Below are 23,949 nucleotides of genomic sequence, written 5' to 3' on the forward strand. Positions count from 1 at the left end.
GATGCGGAAGGACGATTTTTCAGCTTAATGTAATTTAAATATGGATTCTTTATAATATTATTTTAGTTTTTGAATAAATATATCTGCAACAAAAGAATAAATTCACTTAAACCTTTCAGACATAGTGTTTATAAAAAACCGGTTTGTCGGTTAACCAAAAATTGGTCATTTTTAGAAAACCGGTTTTTCTAAACATAAAAAGTCTAATAAAGTATACACAGCTTTAAAATTTTTGGTTTTCAGTAGTCAGGAATGGTTAATCTATATATGGGGCATTTCACGTCAAGTGAACCAACTTTTGAAATCGATGTCTTCCGATCGCGATGAAATTTGCACCAATGTTAGTTCTATTGGATAGTAATACGGACACCATTTTTCAACAAGATCGGTCAAGAACTCTCTGAGTTATAGGTCAAAATTTGACATTTTGGCCAAACAGGTGTTTTTTTTATCCATATAACTTATTACCTATTGTTCTTAGCAAAATGTGTCCCAAATAGTTTAGATAGATATTTATGCAATCTTTCGAAAAAAAAAATTAAAAAAATTTAATAAAATATTTTTGATTTTATTTTTTTAAATCAAAAATATTTTTGACTTTTTTTTTCAAAATGGGCCCTTTTTTTTTGCGAGTGGGATATCTATCAAAAAAAATATTTTGTAACTCAAGATTTAAAATTTTTGAATTTTTTTGCAAAATCAAAAACTTTGTTGACTTTTTTTAAAAAAATGGACCCATTTTTTAATTTTTTTTTTGCTCAGAAGAAAGCTTATGTGTTTTCCTTTAACACCCTTTTTGTCGCTTAGTGGGATGCGAGTGGGATATCTATAAAAAAAATGTTTTGTAACTCAAGACATACAATTTTTTACTTTTTTTTTGAAAAATCAAAAACCTTTTTGACTTTTTTTTCCAAAATGGACTCTTTTTTTATTAATTTTTTTTTTCTCAAAAGAAAGCTTAGGTCTTTTCCTTCAAAACCATTTTGGTCGCTTAGTGGGATGCGAGTGGGATATCTATCAAAATAAATGTTTTGTAACTCAAGACAAAGGTTTTTAAATTTGCACTATTTTAATTTTTTTCATATTTGTGTGTAAACCTTAAAAATTAAACTTACGCAGAGAAACTAGACACATTAGCCTTTCCGATGGTATTTAACATACCCAACTAAAATTTCATAGCCTCGATACTGTAATACCCATAATATGTTAACCTCAGGAATAAAAATCACTTTTTTTCTATGGAAATGTTGAATAATTTAATTTTGTTATTTATTTGTAATAATAATTAATTTAATATATAATAATAATAACAAGTAAGAGTGCTATATTCGGCTGTGCCGAATCTTATATACCCTTCACCAAATTATACTTCAAAATTTTAAATATTTTTAGGTAAACAAAATTTAATTTTTTTTCCAGTTGTTTTTTGAATTATTTGAAAAAAAAAAATTTTTCGATTGTTATTTTAAATTTAATTATTTTTTTTTTTTAAATTTAAAATTTTTTTTTTTAAATTTTAAAAATTTTTTTTTTTTTAAATTTAAATTTTTTTTTTTTTAAAATTTAAAATTTTTTTTTTTTGTTTTTTCAATTTTTTTTTAAAAAAAAAAAAAAATTCGGGTTCAAAATTTTTTCTCCCGATTTTGACCCATTGTAGGTCCAACTTACTATATTCTTATATACATACGTCGTTGCAAATGTCTTTGAAATATCTATCATTAGATATCCATATTGTCTATATTAATGTCTTAGTAATCCAGATATAGGTAAAAAAATAGGTCAAAAATAGAGGTTGTCTTGGTTTTTTCCTCATATCTCAGCCATTTGTGGACCGATTTTGCTGATTTTAAATAGCAAAATTCTCGAAAGCATGTCTGACCGAATTATTGAAGATTTGGATCCCGAAGATATCTGGGGTCTTCAGAAAACTGATTTCAACAGACAGACAGACGGACAGACAGACAGACAGACAGACGGACATGGCTTAATCGACTCCGCTATCTATAAGGATCCAGAATATATATACTTTATAGGGTCGGAAATGAAAAATGTAGAAATTACAAACGGAATGACAAACTCATATATACCCTTCTCACGAAGCTGAAGGGTATAAAAAGATGAATAATTTAGTAAAATTTAATCTTAATCACAATAGATCAATTTATATAATAACTATTTTTACACTTAATTTATGAAGTTTTTAAATTTTCAAATATCCATACTTTTATCCTCCTTATTTGTCACCTTTATTAGCTGCTTTTTTTTGTCAATCCTTTCTTGGCGTTATTAGATTCAGCTACTGATTTCGCTGCTGGCTTCTTTTTTGGCTTTGGAAAGAAATCGCATTGAGTAGATGCAGAAAACTTTTTTAATTTGAGTATTCCATCGACAAGCGGTATGAAAGCATGGTATTGAGCAGTGCCATCTATTGTTACCGCAGCATCGAATCTGCTCTTTAGTGTTTTTTGCGAAGCTACTTTTGTTTTTAAAATGTTGACGAGCTCCGTCCGAAACGTAGTATACCTTTTCTACTGTAAATTTTGATTTTAGATAATTTAGTATTATCTTCTGGTACTCATAAACTGCAACGGTGTCATGTTTTAAATCGTCGGATATGATTGCCATACTTTTGTGTTCCAGGTTTTCTTCTTTCATGTAGTAAATAACTACTGTGAATATAGTTGCTTGGTCGTTATTGAAGTGGAATGCTTGTATGGAATCCTGAAGAACATATTTATAGTTCTCTGCGAAATCAAATGAAATAATGAATTCACCAGACTTCAAATGTGTTTTCAAGTCCTTGAAGAATGACCACTGCTCTTTGACTAAAAAGTCATGCAATTTTAGCAATCCTCTACACAGTTCTTCCACAAAATCATCCACATTTAAAATTATGGTTTTCAGTGTGCATCTTTCAGTCTGAAGCCAAGATTCAAATTTTAACTCCTCAATACATTCTCGATCAAAAGAGTTGATTAAATTTTCTTTGATGGATGTGGTTTCCGGGCAATTCGAACATTCACCTAAGTGGCAAGAAGTTGTAGCATTAGGGCACATAGTCAATTTAAGGCAATCGCGGTAATGGTGTAAATCTTCTGATGAATCATCTTTTAAGTAATTTAAGTTGATTTCCTTCAACATCAATTTAACATTTTCATGGTAAATACAAACACATACTGTGTGAGTTCCGCTGCTTCCTGCCAAAACGCAATGTTTTGGCCTCAGTTGTGTAAATTTTGTGAATCCAATTTTGACATCCTCGTATTCAGATTGAAATGTTGCGAATAATTCATTCAGGTTACAGAGAACCATTCTCTTCTGCATTTGAACTTTCTTGCCATCGATTCGTACAGACATCCAGTCTTTCATCCCTGGCATCAGGCGACTCATATCATCTCGCTGATAAAACTGAGTTATTAGAGATTTAGTATCGCACTCCAAAGTTTTTCCCTTCTTTTTGTTTGGGAGTGTGAGAATCCCATGCTCAGCAACCAATTGTTTAGCAATTCTTGCTTTTCGTTGAGACGTTCCAAACTCAGTCATTGTTTTTGCAGAACTCCATGTTCTTGGAGCAAGCGTGAGAAGTTGAATTCTTTCAGCTTCACTCTGTGACGTTTTGTATTTCTCTTTTATTTGTTCAAGAACTTCTACTGCATCCTTATGGTATTGGTTTCGACACTCATTCGTTGAATTTGAAAAGTTAGAATAACCATCATCATCAACAGTTCTGTCTTCATTCTCGGAATTACTTTTGTCTTCATCTGGAATAACTTCAACGAAAGGCTCATTACTATTCAAATTCGGTAATTCGTTCAACTTTCCGAGCTCTTTCCTGCATGATCCACAAATTTCCAATCGTTTTGACAGCGTAGGGAATTTTTTTAATAAGCCGTCGGAAATATTTCGCATATCTGATGATCTGTGCTTCATTTTGTTAAAGGGATTAAAACAAAAAGACGAATAAATTTCATTTTCAACCTTAGCCTTTTTAGAAGTCGTAGACATTTTGAATTTTGTAAGTATTTATGTAAATAACACACGTCTTAACTTTAACGCTGTTTCTAAAAAACTGATTTCCGTATGTCTTCAGAATGACAATAAATAGTTTTTTAAGATCATATAGGTAGTACGTTTTAATGAATGAGTCTAAAATCTTTTATTAGGGTCAAGAAGGGCTTACATACTAAAGTACCTAGTTTAACCAAATGTTACAAATAATAATAAAAATAAACCACCATATAAATAACCTACCTGTCAACTTCTACCTCTCCACCCACTTCTTAAAGTCAAATGTTATAAAATAATAAATAAACTGGTACTTCGGAGAAGGGCCATAAAATATTTCCACTTGATTCCAAAAATTTGTTTCTGGGGCACCTGATATTTTAACAATGAAAATCACGTGCGCTGAAAACTACCTCTAGGATTGACTAAAAAAGCCGCAAGATACAAAACTCAGAGAAATTTTGGGGGTGGAAAATTAATAGCGGTCGGCCTCATATTGCACCCCTACAGTGGCTATTATCGGTCAGTTGTTGTGGTTTTTATTTTTAAGGTTTTAGAAACACTTACACACAAATATGAAAAAAATCAATTTAAAAACATTTGTCTTGAGTTACAAAACATTTATTTTGATAGATATCCCACTCGCATCCCACTAAGTGACCAAAAAGGTTTTAAAGGAAAAGACCTAAGCTTTCTTTTGAGAAAAAAAATTAATAAAAAAAGAGTCCATTTTGGAAAAAAAAAAGTCAAAAAGGTTTTTGATTTTTCAAAAAAAAGTAAAAAATTGTATGTCTTGAGTTACAAAACATTTTTTTTATAGATATCCCACTCGCATCCCACTAAGCGACAAAAAGGGTGTTAAAGGAAAACACATACGCTTTCTTCTGAGCAAAAAAAAAAATTAAAAAATGGGTCCATTTTTTTAAAAAAAGTCAACAAAGTTTTTGATTTTGCAAAAAAATTCAAAAATTTTAAATCTTGAGTTACAAAATATTTTTTTTGATAGATATCCCACTCGTATCCCACTAAGCGACCATATAGGTCGCTTAGGAAAAGACCTAAGCTTTCTTAAAAGAAATAAAAAAAAAATAAAAAGGGCCCATTTTGAAAAAAAAAGTCAAAAATATTTTATTAAATTTTTTTAATTTTTTTTTCGAAAGATTGCATAAATAGCTATCTAAACTATTTGGGACACATTTTGCTAAGAACAATAGGTAATAAATTATATGGATAAAAAAAAACACCTGTTTGGCCAAAATGTCAAATTTTGACCTCCTATAACTCAGAGAGTTCTTGACCGATCTTGTTGAAAAATGGTGTCCGAATTACTATCCAATAGAACTAACATTGGTGCAAATTTCATCGCGATCGGAAGACATCGATTTCAAAAGTTGGTTCACTTGACGTGAAATGCCTCATATATAAAAATGAAATGGTCCATGTATGTAATGTCATCACGTTAGAACGGCTGGAGCGATTTGACTGATTCTTTTTATTCGATTTGAAATTTTCAGGAGATGGTTTGTAATAAAAAAAATTAAAAAATTCCGGGTAAAACTCGGAAATTCTTTTTTTTGTGAGTCCAGTCAACTGTATTAAAAAAATCTCCCTAAAGTATAAATTTATATATTTTATTTGCAAATAATTAACAACAGGCTGGTGTGCGTGGGTTGGAGAAACTTGAAGAACTAACATCTAGTATTAAATAACTATAAATATGCAAAAGTGCTAAGTCCATTTTATTTAGCCCTTTGAAGTCAGAATTAAAGTTGTCGTGGTTAAAAATATTTTGAATACATTAGGTCATTGGTTGAGTCTTGAATATAAACTGATATAAATTTCAAGCCTTTATCACTTATGGTTTTACTGTTATGTGATGTTGATTATAAGCAAATTTGCGCCATTGTGGTACATTTTAAAACACAAGCAAATATTGATATTTCATGTTATTTTTATTAATTTTTAATACATTTCATGTGTGATATGAAACAAAACAATTTTTTTGTGACTTGCAACTAGGGTTTTTAATTTCACGCCTTTTTTGATTCCCGGGAATCAGAAATTTTTTTCTATATTCCCGGGTACCCGGCTATTCCCGAAATATATAATGATACTGTAAATTAGGAATATTATAGCCAAATTTTGTATAAAACCTTAGTGTTATATTATATATCAGAGCTTCGAATTAATTAATACAATTTGAGCTTAATTCACTTAAATCTTAATCCGTAATTAAAAAATGTCAACCTTTCATTCCATAAATCCATTCCCAATATTTATTTTTTAGATTCATTTAAATTAAATTAACTTTGAAGTTAATTAATACCAGAAATTATTCAAACTTTGAATGATTAAATGTTTGTTAATTCAAATTGAGTTAACATTTTTTTCTTGATCAATTTTTGTTTTTATCATTTACAAAATTAATTGAAAAAATTGCCTTAAGCCTTATTAAAAGATTTTAATTGAAGAAAAATTTAATCATTTCATAAATTTTCCAAGGTATTTTGTTATGGATTTGAAGAAGAAATTTGAAGAAATTGGAATGATTCAATAAGAAATAAATTCTATAAATAATGAATTCTTTTCCATATAAATAATACATAATAATAAACAGTCTATTAAAAAACTGTTAAAAAACATTTCACGGTTATTTGGTGAAAAAATTTAGTTCTAACTTGTTTTCTTTGTATTTTCATCAGTTTTTAATTCCCGGGATTCCCGAGTAAAAATCACGGGAATGGGGTAGTGAAAAATTGGCAAAATTCCCAGGAAATTTGCACCGGAAATTCCCGGGATAAAAACCCTACTTGCAACATAAGTGTACCTTACATTTTGAACATTTTGATTTTGGAATACCGGTGTGGGATAATCTACACCTTCCTTTTGCTCGCAATTCAACCCAATGACCGGCTAGATCAAGACGCATGGATTTTGGAGGTTCTGATACGTATGATCATTTTTTTTAAGACGACGATGAACTTTGTGATGAAACGTTTGAAATGTTAGATGGTGCTGGAGATGATTGTGACGGTGAATTTGATTGCATGCTTGAAAGGATTGCCGATGGACGACCTCTTTTGCGTTGGTTTATTGGCATAATATCATATGCGTGTAGAAGCTCGTTTGCTATCATCAATTGAAAATTCAACAATGACATATGTTTCGTTTTTCTGTCTTGATCGATGTATATTTATATACTTCTTTTGTTTACGACATCAGCGATTGCATTCTGAAACTGGATTTTCAGCTACCTGATCAATTGTTGATTCAATTACTCCCTCCAAATTATAAATTTTCTTCTTCTTCACCTTCTGCATCATAAGCATTTTCCAATCGAAATCGGTTATCTGTTTTAATTCTGATTCTGTGAGACCATTTGGGCGCATTTCAAAAAAAAAAAATAATTACTACTATGGAAAAATGTTGCCAATAAGCAACATTGTGTTCATGAAATTCAATTTAAGTTTTGCCAACTTTATTTCATTTTCTTATCTGTTATTTATAGTAAAATTCACTTTTTATAAAAAAAATCATGTGTGATTAGTTTTTTATAAATTTTTGTAGAACAACTTATTCCACTTTCTTTTACATGCGTCTGAACAACGCTTCAACTAGCTCGTAAATGAACAATTGTAAAGCTTTTAAAAATGTAACTTCATAACCGCCAGCAAAAATAACAGGAACTATGACCGAAAATTTACAATGTTGCCTATAAGCAACATTTGACATCAAAGGGTTAGTAAAAAAAATCATAATTATTATCTCAGTCAAATGGAATTGAGTATAAATATGTTACTAAATATATAATACATATGTATTTTAATTATTATTAAAATTATAATTATTAAATTTCAACCAAAAAATTTAAATCACAACTTTTATTTATTAAATATTCAATAATTTTAAAAATTTATTATCTCCTCGACTCTCTGAAATGAAACAGAAAATGTTCCAAGTCCCAAGGACATATAAGATGCGAACGCACTTCTTCCCAGCGGCGAAATTTTTGAAGCCTTCAGCTATAAGGCCTTCTGTAAGACCTTCCTGGACCTTTTTTTAGATCCAGTACTCATGCTCGCTTGCCTACTCAGGAAGACCTTATGGAAGGCCTACCTGCTCCCTTCTTTTTGTTGCTACAAACGTAGTACAAGCAGAAAATACCGTTAAAAACTCACATTCCAAAGACAAAACTACAAATACAAAAAAATGCAAAAAGTGAAGAGAAAAAAAGAAGTACACTTAAAATAATTTTGCTTTAATTCTTGGACAAAGCGGTTGTGAGAATTTTTTACTTGGTCATTATTGGATTTTATTATAAAAAAAATTAAGATATCGCTTAGGCCTGGTAAGTTATTAAATTTTAATCAAAGCTTAATCAAAGATACAATTTATTTAACAAAATTTATTTACTACTTCTTTTCGCCGCTGGGTTATTATCTGTGATTATTTGTCATTATAAATCTTACCAAATCTATATACATATGTATGTATATTAGGGTGGCCCCAAAATTTAAGTTGCTGATGTTCCCACCTAAAATGAAAATTTAATTCATTCTAAGACTACGTTTTGAATTTTTTTCGTCCTGGGGTCAATATTTGGCGAGCTGGATCGAAGGATAAAAAGGTCCTTTTTTGAGGTTTTTTACATTTTTTCCATATTTCTTCCAAAGGAAGTATATGTAAATTTGGTATCATATGAAAGGTCTTTGAGAGACGCATTCAATTGGTTAAAAGAAATTTAAAAAAAAAAAATTTTAATTAAAAAATTTTAAAAATTTTCGACAAAATTTTAGTTTTTTTTAATTTTTTCATAGAATTTATTCAAATACATAGATGAAATTTCGTGATCAGAAACATCATGTAATTTCACCGAAATGGTTTTTCTCGTTTTTTAAAATTCAGTCCAGTTCAATGTTTATTCAAATTTGTTTAAACCCAATTTCATCCCTATCTGTTAAGCAGTTTTTCACATGTTACTTAAAATTAACAACAACATTCCAAAGGAATAACATTAAAATAATCATTATAGCGCGATGTATAGTAAATGTTTTAGCTTAAATTTAAATATTCGTAGTGTAACAAAAGAAAAGTATAAGAATTTATACATCGATGGAAAGCTTATAAAATTTGAGTTATTTTGATGCCCATACATATACTATGAATTGAGTACAGAGATTGTCAGATAGGGATGAAATTAGGTTTAAACAAATTTGAATAAACATTGAACTGGATTGAATTTTAAAAAACGAGAAAAACCATTTCGGTGAAATTACATGATGTTTATGATCAAGAAATTTCATCTATGTATTTGAATAAATTCTATGAACAAATTAAAAAAAACTAAAATTTTGGCGAAAATTTTTAAAATTTTTAAATAAAAATTTTTTTTTTTTAAATTTCTTTTAACTAATTCAATGCGTCTCTCAAAGACCTTTCATATGATACCAAATTTACATATACTTCCTTTGGAAGAAATATGGAAAAAATGTAAAAAACCTCAAAAAAGGACCTTTTTATCCTTTGATCCAGCTCGCCAAATATTGACCCCAGGACGAAAAAATTTCAAAACGTAGTCTTAGAATGAATCAAATTTTCATTTTAGGCGGGAACATCGATACCTTATTTTTTCTCCATACAAACGGGGCCACCCTAATGTATATATATAAAAATTAAATGGTCCATGTATGTAATGGCATCACGTCAGAACGGCTGGAGCGATTTGGCTGATTTTTTTTTTATTCGATTCGAAATTTTCAGGAGATGGTTTGTAATAAAAAAAAATTAAGAAATTCCGGATAAAACTCGGACTTTTTTTTGAGTCCCGTCAACTGTAATAAAAAACCTCCCTAAAGTATGCAGTACAAATTTAGATATTTTATTTGCAAATAAAAAAGAACAGTCAGTTTTATGTGCGTTAGAGAAACTTGAAGAACTAACATTAGTACCGGGCGAAGCCGGTAGCATTTAATAAAACTCCATTATCAGATTTCAAAAATATTTATAACACCGTACGACACTCAATATTAGACACGAACCGGATGATATAAGTCTAAAACAATAAATTAAATGGAGAAAAACTGCGTTTTCAGTTTTTCATTTCGTGATCCTGTTTCCTTTTAAAAGGACTTCAATTTTTCAGAGGAGTACATTTTTAAAAAAAATGTTTTAAAATACTTCTGATCATCCTACTTTGTCAAATTTGGTGTCAAATGATCACCACTATGGTGGTGTAATTTATAAACATGCTCTTTTCTTAATAAAACTTTTTTGTATACTAATAAATTTTTTTTTTATATTTTAATTTGACCTTTATATATATAAAGGATGAGATTTTGACATTTAGTATAGAATATTTGGGTCTTTAACGCACTATTTTTTTATTGGTAATCTTAAAGGATAAACATTTTAAAGGACATTTTTGACATCTTTTGATCCTTACAGGATAAAATAAAGATAATACAAAATATTTTACAAATCTTCTTGTTCTTTTGACATACAATTTGTCATTGTTGAAATAGCAGGAGTATTTTTAAATATTTTTTTGAAAAATGTACTTCTTTGAAACTTTGAAGTTCTTAAAAAAGGACACAGGATCACGAAATGAAAAACTGAAAACACAGTTTTTCTCCATTAAATTTATAGTTTCAGACGTATATCATTCGGTTCGTGTCTAACGAATTTTTTCTCTATTTGTCGGACGGTGTAATCATGTATTTTAGAATGTTTATTTCTTTTGTTTATTTTTTGTTAATAACAAAATACACTAATGAAGTCAAATTCGTTGAAAGAAGGTATGTGCATCAAATTCAATTTAATGTTTGGTAAAATCATCACTACGTTTATAATGAATCATTAGTAAGATTTAGCTTAACTTCTAGAATTATGCGGAATTTAATTTTAATTGTTAATAGTTTCATTATGTGCAATTGTCCTACACTATTTAGAATCATTGTAATTCTTGAAAAGTTTAATCTAAAGGGGTTAATATTGTTTAGGTTTCAAATCAGACCAAATGTCTTTTATAATGTATACACAATGAATATAAACAAGTAAGAGAGCTATATATATTCGGTAGGGTGGGTCAAAATTTTTTTTTCTAAAATTTGGAAAGGCTCAGAGATAAAAATGTGCCAAATGGTGTAGCTAATATGTATCTAAAATTTTATTGCATTGTTTTAAGTTTTACTGGCTCCGGATCGCGATTGAATTTTTGGAAAAAGTAAATTTTTTACACCAAATTAATTATACATTTTTATGCGAAATAATATTAACTGCTGATACCAATATAAACTTTTACCATTCAAATCCGGATTCTTACTGTTACATTTCAGCAGAATACATATTTACATATTACTTTTTTTTATAGAAATACCCTAAAAATCGAGTTTTCTACATATTTCGATAGATTAGGGGAAAAGTGCTATTATTTATTCGGTTTTCATAATCTGAGAAGTGGAATAGATTTAAAAAATAATATATTGCCAACCTATGCAGATCTTATGAAGTTTTATGATTGGACCATACTTAGCATTAAATATGAGAGGGAAAATAAAAAAGAGCCAACATATAAAGAAATAGAAGCCATCGTTATTGGAAAACTGATATAAATATGGAAGAAATAGTCAAAAGCTTCAGTATCTGTTAGACGAATGAAGGTTATGATACGAACATATCATTTAAAATGTAAAAATCTTTTAAAGTCTCGCCCGAAAATTCTTAAAGAAAAGTTGGAATAGATCCTTTGTGAAAGCAAGACTTTGTTTTATATTTCGGCATGTAAGTGCAAAGATTTTCTGAAATGTACTTGCATTACACAAATGACTATAAGTAGCCAGATACTTACATATATTGAGCAGTGCATCTGAACATGAATATGATCATTCAGATTGTGAAGAAACAGATCAATTACAATTACGACCATTAAAATCTTTTTCTTGCATACGGGTTACTAAATTTTTTAATTGTATATTCGTTTATTAGAAAAAAGATTTTTATGTTGCATATGAATGAACTGCCATTCAGATACCTGTTTCAACATATTGATGGTGGAACATCAAGACCACAAACATTTTTAGGAGAAATTGACAAAGAACTTGAAAACTTTAAAAAAGGCCAATAGTGAAGCTTCAACCAATTCCCACGAACTTACCAGAGATTTGCGTAGAAGATATAAGTGCAGACCTTAATCTATATATTTCAGTTGATAACAAATCTAACAACTCTTGCAATATATTTTGTAAAGGTTTACGCTCCTGTGTGGTTTTCTATAAAAAAACTCTTCCCAGCTGTAAAGACGGACCTCGACACCTTTTTGAACTAATCAAACTTAGCAGATATTTACCAACATCTTTAAAGGTTTGTCGGCCCAGTGATTCAAAGAAACAGTTATTTAGCACATCCTGAAAACTTATTAATTGTAATGTTAACATATCCCCAACAACATATTCGTGAATTAGCTGTCCATCGAATTTTGAAAAGTAGATTCACATCGTCAAATAAATTACGGCTGTTTCAGATACCAACGATAAATTTTAATGCTACGTCATACTATGACCTTTTGAAATGGGATGAAAATATTACTGAATCAACTATATTAAAATCCGAAGATGAAAAAAATCTTCTTCTGTTTATTGAAGAAGGAAAAACCGGAGGAATTGAGCTATTTCAGCCCCTGTCATACTCAAGCGGTAAAGAGAGCAGTCGAAGCAGAATAAAGCAACATCAACTTTGTGAAACAAAACAACAAGAGAAAGATTCATCAAAGCTCATATAGAATCAAGAAAAGAAATACAAAAAATTGATAGCAAAAATAATTTTGTCACTATATGAACTCTTCATTATTATTTTGATTATCCCTTCTTTCACTTCTGTAAACATTTTTGTAGTACTTTTTTCTCTAAATATTTAATATGTTATATGTAATTACAATTGATTTCTATTTTTACAAATAAATACAGCTATCTGGAATAAACTTGCATATCATGCTCTATTGCCTTTTTTAATTACATTTTTTAAAAATTCAACATGAAACCGGAGGCAGAAAATAATTTCCGATTGCAGCCAAACTTGGTGACATGAAAATATTTATTATTTGGCAAATTTTTGTCACCGAGCCCATAACAAAACTTTAAAAAAAAATTTCTTCATACACGGGTGACCCACCCTATTAGTCGGCTGTGCCGAATCTTATATACCATTCATTTTGGGGGCTTCGGAAAGTTGATCTCAACAGGCAACCGGACACACAGACACACAGACAGACATTGCTTAATCGACTCCGCTATCTATAAGGATCCAGAATATATATACTTTATAGGGTCGGAAAATTATATTGTGGAAATTACAAACGGAATGACAAACTTATGTATATAACTATTTGAAAATTATTCATCCTTTGAAAATTTAATAATGGGAACCATATTCTGTATTCCTTAATGCAACAGGTTGGAGTTGGAGCAAAGTTATCATAACTAAAATAAAAAAATGGAAAATGGCTCAACATTTTTGGGTCAATTCATCATGAAATTAAAATTTCCGATACATTTTTTGGTCTATAAAATATTACTGTCTAATTCCTAAATAGTTATTCTAATTTGTTATTGTTAATAGTGATATGAATGTAACTTTTAAGTGCTCGCTAATATTTTAAAAGTTGAATCACATTTGCCCAGAAGGCTGGCTAATTATAGACAAATTTTTGTCGATTAAAACTTACATTCATGCCTGCTGATTTTTCAAACAGCTTTTCCTTTCGTTCCTTGACTTCGCTCAAATCAAAATCAGGTTCCGGTTCCAGTTCCAATTGTCCAATAGCTGAGCAATCTAACTCTTCATTGCTGCCCGAGCTATCGACAATTTCGTCACATTCTTCAATATCATCTTCCGCAACTGCGTCTTCTTTAAATGGTGCCAATGATGTTTTAAGATCATTCTCCTCTAGTTGAGATTGTTGTCGTAATAAGGAGCCAAATTTTTCAAAGAAACCTCCATCGGCATCTTGTAGTCTATAAATATAAACAAAAATAAAATTATTATTCTTTTCAGTTTTCAAAAAAAAAAATCATTCAATTTCGAATTAAATATTTCAATATGTAGTAGTACACATGATTTTAACAAAGATAAATCGAACTTATGATAATTTCATTTCATAATACCCCAGGAAAAATATAATTATGTATATACTAACAAATTGTGCGACCGATACCTTAATTAATTGAGACATTTTTACTTTTTTATTTGAAAGTTTCATATTTTGGTCTTCTGTTTTGTACAATCTTTGATATTTTTACAAATAAAGCTTAAGCTCCATTTTATCCATCTATAGTTATTTAACGTGACGATATACTGACAGTTCTGATACAAAAATTATATTAACCCTCCGTTAGTCGCAACCATTTTCAATCGAGACTAGTCGCAATGTATCAAATTGATATCAATAAAAAAAGGTGCGTTTCCAAAATAATCTCTTCACTTTTTATTTCGAAAACATAAAAACCATATTAAATGCAATTTATTTAAAAGAGTAATACAAAAAAAATTGCAGTAAAAATATTATTTTATTAAAAAATAGCTTAAAATTTCGGGTGTTTAAAAAAATTTACAATAAAACAATTAAGAGTGCTATATTCGGCTATGCCGAATCTTATATACCCTTCACCTTTGTTGTGGATGCATTATTATTTTTTATAATTACTATATAGGTATGTATGTATGTACATTGCCCACTTTCAGCTTACAGCATCCTAAATTTATCAAGAACACAAAAAACAACAACAACGCCAAACGAAACAGAACACCAAAAGAAAAAACAAAAACAAAATACGCAAGGCAATGAAACCAACACACATCCAAACATACGTTTAATTGTATAAAAACAACAACAACGCCAAAAGAAACAAAATACGCAATGCATGCACATTCAAACATACGATTTGTTGATTTTTTGTCAAAAAAACCAACACACAACCAAACAAAAGTTTAGTTGTATAAAAAACAACAACAACGCCAAAAGAAACAAAACACAAAAAAAAAACAAAATACGCAAAGCTTGCACATCCAAACATACGTTTTGTTGTTTTTTTGTCAAAAAAACCACGGATTTTGCTGATTTTAAATAGCAAAATTCTCGAAAGTATGTCTGACAGAATTGTTGAAGATTTGGATCCCGGAGATATCTGGGGCCTTCAGAAAATTGATTTCAACAGACAGACGGACAGACAGACAGACAGACAGACAGACAGACAGACAGACAGACAGACAGACAGACAGACAGACAGACAGACAGACAGACAGACAGACAGACAGACAGACAGACAGACAGACAGACAGACAGACAGACAGACAGACAGACAGACAGACAGACAGACAGACAGACAGACAGACAGACAGACAGACAGACAGACGGACATGGCATGTAGAATGACAAACTTATATATACCCTTCACACGAAGCTGAAGGGTATAAAAATGTTTGCCTGTATCAAGTAGATCAGTTACTAGTAACGGAGGTTTAATTTGAAGTATGTCGTTACGAAAAACGATAACCAGAAATTGAGAAAAAAGTGCTAAGAGTTTGTAATTCTCATTCGATCTATAGTAGAGTTGCCAGTTTTATTTTTGCAAAAAGCGGGACAATTTTAAAAATAGGTGAAAAATGGCGAGATTTTCAAAACTTACGCGTGACAGAAGATAATAAATTAATAACACTGTGACACAAAATCAAATTCGAATCGGAATGGGATGAAAGCTGACGTTTTCCATAACAAAACCCTCAAGGCTTTTTTTAGTTCAGCGCTAGATTTTTTTTACACGCATTTGAAGTTAGTGATTTTGGAACGCTGGCTAAAAAGAAAAAATCATCAAAAATTTGATAAAACAATGCCTATTTATTTTTATTATCCCGGAAAGTTGTGGTGTCTTACTATTTTTGGGGGTTGTGGAATCCATTTTTGATATTTATTTTTACCTAAAACTCACGCTAGAGGGCGCTGCACAGTGGTGTTGAAAAATAAAGAGGGAAATAAATCTGTAACTTCTAAACGGTTGGTCCGATTTTAATGAAATTTGACATACGAAGGACCTCATGAGCCCACCAAGGGCGTGGGCAGGGGTTTCCAAAGTAGTATGTTAAATATTTAATACAATAATATTTCTTCGCTTGCTGTCTGATTTAAAAGAAAAATACATGTGTTGAATCTCCTCGTCGAGCACTACAAAAAACCTTGTCTTAGCTATCAATTAACCCACCCTACTCCAGTTTTTTGATAACAGCGGGTCCAAATATTTCCCGATTTTCGCTATTTTTCTTTTATTAAAGTAGAAACAAACGTGTATGTCAAATAAAAAAAGAATTGTTTAAAATCCATTACTTAGTCCAAAGTTATATGCATTTGAATTTGAAAAATGGAAAAAAGGTAATTTTTCGCTAGTTTTTTTTGGAAAAAAGTACTTTTTATCTTTTTAATTTATCTAAATAATTTTTTAGAAGATGAATAAAAAATGTATACTTTTTGAAAAGCTAACTTTACACCAAAAAAAAATTTTAAATATTCTATACCGAGGGAACCAGATCCATCCAAAATACGCCTATTTTTTATGTAAAATTCAAATTTATGGCAAAAATTCTCAAATCGCATAGTCGGTATTAAAATATAGTTATCCATTTTAGATGGCCCAATATGTTCTTAATAATATAGACAAAAAACTAAAAAATCCCATTTTTGGGATTTTCAAGACTTTTTTGGGAATTGCGGGATTCCTGATTACAAATTTCAAAATTTTTACCTAACAAAAATATATATAACTTTTGACAATTAAAAAATTCATGGAATTCTTTTTTGAAAAATTTGACAAAAAATGCATTATAATTAGTTTTTGCAAGATAAAAATTTTTCAAATTGAAATTTAATTTTTAGTTATGAATATTTTTTAAATAAATTTTACAGTTATATATATTTTTCTACTGAAAATGGAAAAATAAAAACAAGTTTTATCAAAATCGGCCCAAAAATAAATAATATTTCGATATCATTCCATTAGAAATTCCAAATATAGAAAAATTTGACCTCTACGATTTAAGGTTTAACGTTTTCCAATTTTAGTAAAACTTTCAGAGTATATTTAGAATTATCTGAACTATAATATTCTGAATAAGTTATACTTTAAATCATTATTAACCAAACTCTCACAACAATAGATTTGCTTCGTATTCTAATGTTAAGATGTGTGTACACTGAACCAAATTTCTTATGAAAATATCCTTCACTGACAACACTTGTGAAATAAGTCATGTTCGTTTTTTAATTTCGGTTTCACATGTATATGAAACTCACACATAGACGGTGCCCGCGGGCGTTCTGAACAGTAAGGAAATAGAGCTAATTCTCAAAAAAATGACCAAATAATTGTTTTTTCTCGAAAATTTAAAAAAAATTAAATCACAGGTACGGAAAAACTATAAGAGATATTTTCATAGTTTTTTCACATTTTTATTCCCTATTATATTCTCAATAAATCCCAATGAGATTTTTTTTTTATACGTTTATTATAATATTATTCCTGCCTTTAATTTCTAGGCCTTATAATATGTAATTAAATCTTAAAACTAAACAATTATTGTTCTCTCAATTGAGAATCATATTTGGAAAATTAGATGAGTGGTAAATCAGCTCTACGCATCCTTGAGCTGTCTTGAGTTGCTGTAAGTAGCCTTGCGAGCGGGTTCGGATGATGATGTAATTTTGATAAATAAGCTTCACGAGTTTTTCTGAATTCATCCTTGACCAAGGGTACATCTAAGTCTCTGTGGATGTTCTCGTTTCTTATGTACCATGGAGCTCCCGTCATGGTTCTAAGAATTTTGGATTGTGCCCTCTGTATAAGATCTATACTGGTATTGCTGTTCCCCATAATTGGATTCCGTATGTCCAAATTGGTTTTAAGACTGTCTTATACAGGATGACTTTGCAGTTAATGCTTAATTTCGATTGGTGGTGGATTAGCCAGTGTAAATTAGAAGCTTTTAGTTTCATGTGGAGCCGCTTGGCTTCTTGCCGACGCCAAGTAAGACGTCTATCTAAATGAATGCCAAGGTATGTAACGTGGTCAGACTGTGGGATATTCACACTGTTTAGTGTCACTGGTGGACAACTTCCTCTCCTAAGTGAAAACGTTACGTGCTTGCTTTTAATTTCGTTCACTTGTATTCTCCAATTTTTTAACCACGTCTCCACGTGCCTGAGATAATTGTCAAGGTTTCTAGGTGCTACATTTAAGTCCACATGAGAACTAAGAATTGCAGTGTCATCTGCAAAGGTGGAAATGGTTAATTCTTCGGACTCGGGCAAGTCTGAGGTGTATAATAAGTACAGGGTTGGTCCTAGAACACTTCCCTGAGGTACACCAGCATTGATCTCATAGTCGCTTGTCACATAATCGCCGCATTTTATCCTAAACAAGCGATCCGATAGGTAAGACTCTAGTATTTTGTGAGTACTAGGAGGCAATAGGCATTTAATCTTGTGTATTAGACATTTATGCCAAACCTTGTCAAAAGCCTGGGCAACATCTAGAAATATTGCCGAACAGTACTTTTTTAGTTCGAAAGATTTTCATATCTCTCCAGTTAGGCGGTTAACTTGCTCAATTGTTCCGTGATGTTTACGGAATCCGAATTGATGATCTGGGATGTTTTGAATATTTAAGAATGTTAAAGTTTTCCCTTGGATTATTCTCTCAAATAGTGTAGACAAGCAAGGCAATAAGCTAATAGGTCTGTAGGATGATGCCAATGTCAAATCCTTTCCTGGCTTGGGTATCATTATAATTTGGGAGATTTTCCAATCATTCGGAAATACTCCTAGATACAAGATCGCATTGAATAATACTGTGAGCACAATAATTGCCACATCAGGTAGGTTTCCAATCATGGAAGGTGTAATTAAATCATAACCTGAAGACTTTCTTAGTTTAAGAATGTCCTTTATGATCCTCTGAACATCTTCTATACTAACAATGATTAGTTCGGAGTCTGTTCCTATCCGAACAGGTAAATCCCCCAATACAAAATTATTTGATGGGGGGTTTGGTTGGAACACATTACTTAAGTGTTCAGCGAAAACTACGGCTTTATCCTTTGCACTACGTGCCCAGGAACCATCAGATTTTCTTATCGGACTTTGACCCTCTACCGGTGGCTTAATATTCTTAGCTGCCTTCCAAAGGGAGAAGTTTGTGTGCTTAGTACTGGTTAAACTTTCAATATAGTTTCGATTTCTGCGATCCTCTTCAGACTGAAGGGCTCTCTTTTTAATTTCTTGCTTGCAATGGACAGCCTCTGCTTAGCAGCAGGGGATCTGTTGCGTTGCCAATCTCTTCTACATCTCCTCTTTTCGAGGAGGAGTCTATTAATTTCTGCATTAGAAATACACATTTTAGGATTAGGAGGAATTTGGCACTTAGAGTGATCCAAGGCCGAAAAGATTAAATTTGGGGGTGAGAATGGCCAAAATCAAACTTTCGTTTATTAATGTACAAATGAACCTCAAACAGTTCATGTAAATATACAAAAAACGGATTGAAGTATTGTGCACAATGAAATTAACCTTAGTTTCTGCTTTTAGCTTTTCTTAAACATTAATAAATGAATATCAATTTGTGGTTCAAAAGTATACAACCTATGTATGTACACTAGTTTGTAGAGGACATAAAAACTGCAATTAACGCAAATAAACATTAGAGCAAGGTACATTTAATAAAAAGAAAAAATGTAATTTGTCAAGCTAAAACGGAATTTTAGAAATTTTACAATTTTCATGTCATAAATAATTGCATTAAATATCCTTTGAACGTTTTATTCATCGATATAGAAAACGTTGTAATAAAAACATTTAATGAATTTAGATCATCAGCGATGACAACCGAAAAGTTGAAACAATATTTTGAATTCTTGAGAGAAAGGTATATATAAGTTTGTCATTCCGTTTGTAATTTCCACAATATAATTTTCCGACCCTATAAAGTATATATATTCTGGATCCTTATAGATAGCGGAGTCGATTAAGTCATGTCCGTCTGTCTGTCTGTTGAAATCAAATTTCCGGAGCCCCCAAATAACTTACATACACGATTCATACATCAATATCTGCGGAATTCTTCCGGCTGGGTTGTTATTTAAAATAGAGAAAATCGATCCACAAATGGCTAAGATATAAGGAAAAAACCAAGACAACCTCGATTATATAGACAATATGGATATCTAATGATAGATATTTCAAAAACCATTGCTACAATAAAAATATTTAAAATTTTTATTTTGAAGTATAATTTGGTGAAGCGTATATAAGATTCGGCACAGCCGAATATAGCTTTTTTTTTTTTGTAAATACATAATTCTATAATTAACTCTACTAACAAAACAACTTATTTCTGGGCAAAATATATAGGATTATTTTTGGGACATCGCGAACGAAAATAAGTAAAATAATATGTAGTCTAATCGTCAAATTCCCCTTATTTTTCAACTTATTTGTAAGTAAATTTTTTTCTGGGTAGAGTTGCACGGACCTTATTAATCACAGATACAGCGTCACAACTATATTAAATATAAAATTGAAAGCCAATTTCTAGGGGTAGAAATCACAGAGAATAGACATAGAGCGGAAACTCTTCTGTCAAAGACCTAACTCAGTTGCCAAAAACCTAAGTGGTGAGAATGTATTATTAGAAAAAACTATGTGAAAACAAAAACAACACTCGTATGTGTGATTATTTTGAGTAATTTTTTTGTTTGAGTTTTTTTCTAGTTTCCGCTCTATGTTTCTCTATGGTAGAAATAAACAGATAAACCAGGGATGGCAAATGGAATTTCAAAACCAGCATTAAAAATTTTACTTTTTCGCCAAAACAAGGATTCCTAGGCCGTAAATTTGTTTTAGAAATTCCGGTGATGTTTCGGGTTTTTTTTAATACGATTTCTTCTTAAAGTTGAAATATGTATTCAGATTCAGTTGTAAATACAAAATTTGTTGCTGATCGAAGTGGCCGAATTTTAGTCACCCAAATAACTTCGGTCATTAAGAATAAATTATTCGATTAAGCTGATTTAAAATTCCCTGTAAATGGGAGCGCACATATACTACGTTTATACGCACGACTTATTCGCAAATAAATATATTAACAGTAGAAAAATTTGCCGTATAAACAGTGAATTAATTTTTTATTTGCAAATAGCCAACTCACGAAAACAATTCCTGATTAATGACACTATTTGCAAATAAGAATTTAAACATTGCCATATTTTTAAACGGTTTTAGTTTTTCTTCCGTTTTTTAAATAGTTTAAATAGTTTAAATAGTAACCAAAGTGACATATAAACACAGAATTAGTTAATTGCAAATTATTTTTATTTGCGAATAGGCTACGTATAAACGTAGTAATAGCCCCATTAAAAAGTAACAAGACGTCGAGCACAAAAAAATCACAAGCACAAATCAATCGTATATGGGGAATTTTATCAACAAATTATATCAACCAAAACCGTTTTAACTGCGGACAAATATAGACAATTTTTTATTTAAAGCTGGGTAGTCTGTTCGAAGAAGTGAAAAAATGTTTAGAAACAAAGGCCCATAATCATAGTCAGAAATAAAGTATATTTTAATAGAAATAAAGTCATCTTTACTTAAGAGTGGACTTTAGGTCTACCAAGTTAAAATATATTTTTGACGTTAAAGTCGACTGTAAATATAAAACATGCTGAAGCTGTTATTAACTCATTTAACAACAGCATCAGCTGTTCTTCGCCATGTAAAAAAGTTCTACAAAAAGTAAAAAAAAATTGTTACAAAAATTTGGCAGAGATTTTGCAATTATTGAGTAGTAAAATTAGTACCAAAATTTTCTAATATGATATTAATCTTATCTTTTCCATTTTTCCACCATAAAAAACTTTTTTCTTTAGTTGTCACGGTTACTTTTATTGTTTACCTTTTTTGGTTTTTGTTTTAATTTTCAGCTGCCACTTGTCTGTATATTGTTGTATATTGTATGAAATCATTTTCTACATTTGACGTGGCACCCAGTTAAAGTCGGTTCAATTTAAAACATACTTTAATTTTGACTATGGTTGCAAATTAATAAAAAGCTGGAACCAACTTTAGTGTTTGACCATGATTATGGGCCTATATTTTTTGTTTTATATTAAAATGATGACAATCAATAAAACACAATTGTTATATTTTGGAATTTTAAATTTTTTAGCCTTTCACCATTTTCGTTTTAATTTCTTTCTTTCGTTGACGTTTGTCTTGCATTTGACACTTAATTGCTGGAAATATTCCAATAAGAACAGAATATGTTGTCTGTTTTCGCATTCAAATACATAAACACTTTTTTCTCGCACATCGAGAAACGATGGAATTTTTTGTTTCACACTTCATGTGAGAAGTTTTTCGATGCGAGAAATACAGAAACGAGCTACAGATGACGGCGGATGAGGTGATCATTTGACAAAGTAGTAAAAGATAGCTACATTGCCATGATATGGCCTTTAAAAAAAAAGAAAAAAACGGATGTATTTAAGGCAATTATATTTATGAATTCATCTTAAGGACGGGGATATACGATTCTTTTTTATTTACTCGGGAGCAAGCAACATACAAAACATGAACCCAATAAACCACAAAACGATATGATAGCGAAAACGGTATCATATTATGAACAAATTATATTTTATTATTTAAAACGATATAGTTATAATATCACTTTTTTCAAATATTCCGTTTCCAATAAAACAAAAAAATATTAACATTTGAAAAAAACATCAAAACTTAGAAATTTTTCAAATATACATACAGTGGTGGCCACGAATTTAAGACAAAAATTGTTTTCTAAATTCCACGTGATTGTCAATTATTTTTTCAAATATTTCCACAAATATGTATGCATGAGGACTGTTTTAACACACAAGTGTGTTTTATTCGACTGTGTCAATTCATACATATTCACCACGAACACATAAAATTGTTCTACAACTTGACCAAAAAATTTTTTTTTTAAATAAACATATTTTCTCACATTTATATCATTATATTTTTATTATTATAAAATATTCGGACCAAATTTCGTATTTTTAGTTCCATTAGTTTTGGTCATATCATGTTATTAACAGCGGATGTTCGCTGAGGTGGGTCAACGTATTTCCACATATCTTTGTCCATATATGTTTTACCGATTTTTCCAAACATTTTTCAGAAACTACAAACATTAATAATAAATTTCATACCCTTGAGGTCCTTTTATTTTGGCTCTATCGCACTTAAAATTCAGTTGATGAAAAAAATTCAAGTATTTGTCTTAAATTGGTGGCCACCACTGTATGTATGTATTTTAGAAATATAGAAATAGTTAAAACATTTTATTGTGATGACAAAAAAATTGCGCTAATTAAATACAAAAAAGGAGTCGATATTGTAAGTATTACATAAACGTAAATTTTAAAGATAAATTGAAAATGTTTAAAATTTTAAATTTGTATTGCAGATAATTTCAATAACTTTAAAAAAAGTAAGAAATATAAAAGAAGAAAAGCAAGAAGGTATCTACAAAAAAATTGCGTTAATCAAAAAAAAAATGCGATATTGTAAGCAGGGTTTCGATATTCAGCTCTAGCAACATATTTCTTACATTTGACTATGCAATAAATATGAAATTATCTCATTTCATCACAATCAGCTAATATAAATATTCATACTGTTCGTTCGTATTACTATTAAAATTGCAATGCTAGTCTGCAATTTTTAGTAGCAAACACAATCCATTGCATATCCACCAAAATATATGTTCGTGCTTTAGTACCACACACAGTTTTTCTGTCGTGCTAATATTGCACTCCATTCGTTTTATTTTGTTGTGCTGGCAAACTTTTCTAGCAAAAATACACACT

At 30.3% G+C, this 23,949-nt stretch overlaps 1 protein-coding gene across 1 annotated transcript in view; it reads right to left on the reverse strand.

Moving 5' to 3' along the window:
* stac (C2 and C2B_Munc13-like domain-containing protein staccato) overlaps positions 1–23,949 on the reverse strand; it is a 116,155-nt gene that overhangs the window by 56,653 nt on the left and 35,553 nt on the right. Inside the window, exon 2 of the mRNA XM_065514875.1 lies at positions 13,724–14,012. Within this exon, the coding sequence (XP_065370947.1) occupies positions 13,724–14,012 (289 nt within the window). The remainder of the gene's footprint in view (positions 1–13,723; positions 14,013–23,949) is intronic.

The sequence above is a fragment of the Calliphora vicina genome, chromosome 1 (assembly GCF_958450345.1).
Source record: "Calliphora vicina chromosome 1, idCalVici1.1, whole genome shotgun sequence".
Classification (NCBI taxonomy): Eukaryota; Metazoa; Arthropoda; class Insecta; order Diptera; family Calliphoridae; genus Calliphora; species Calliphora vicina.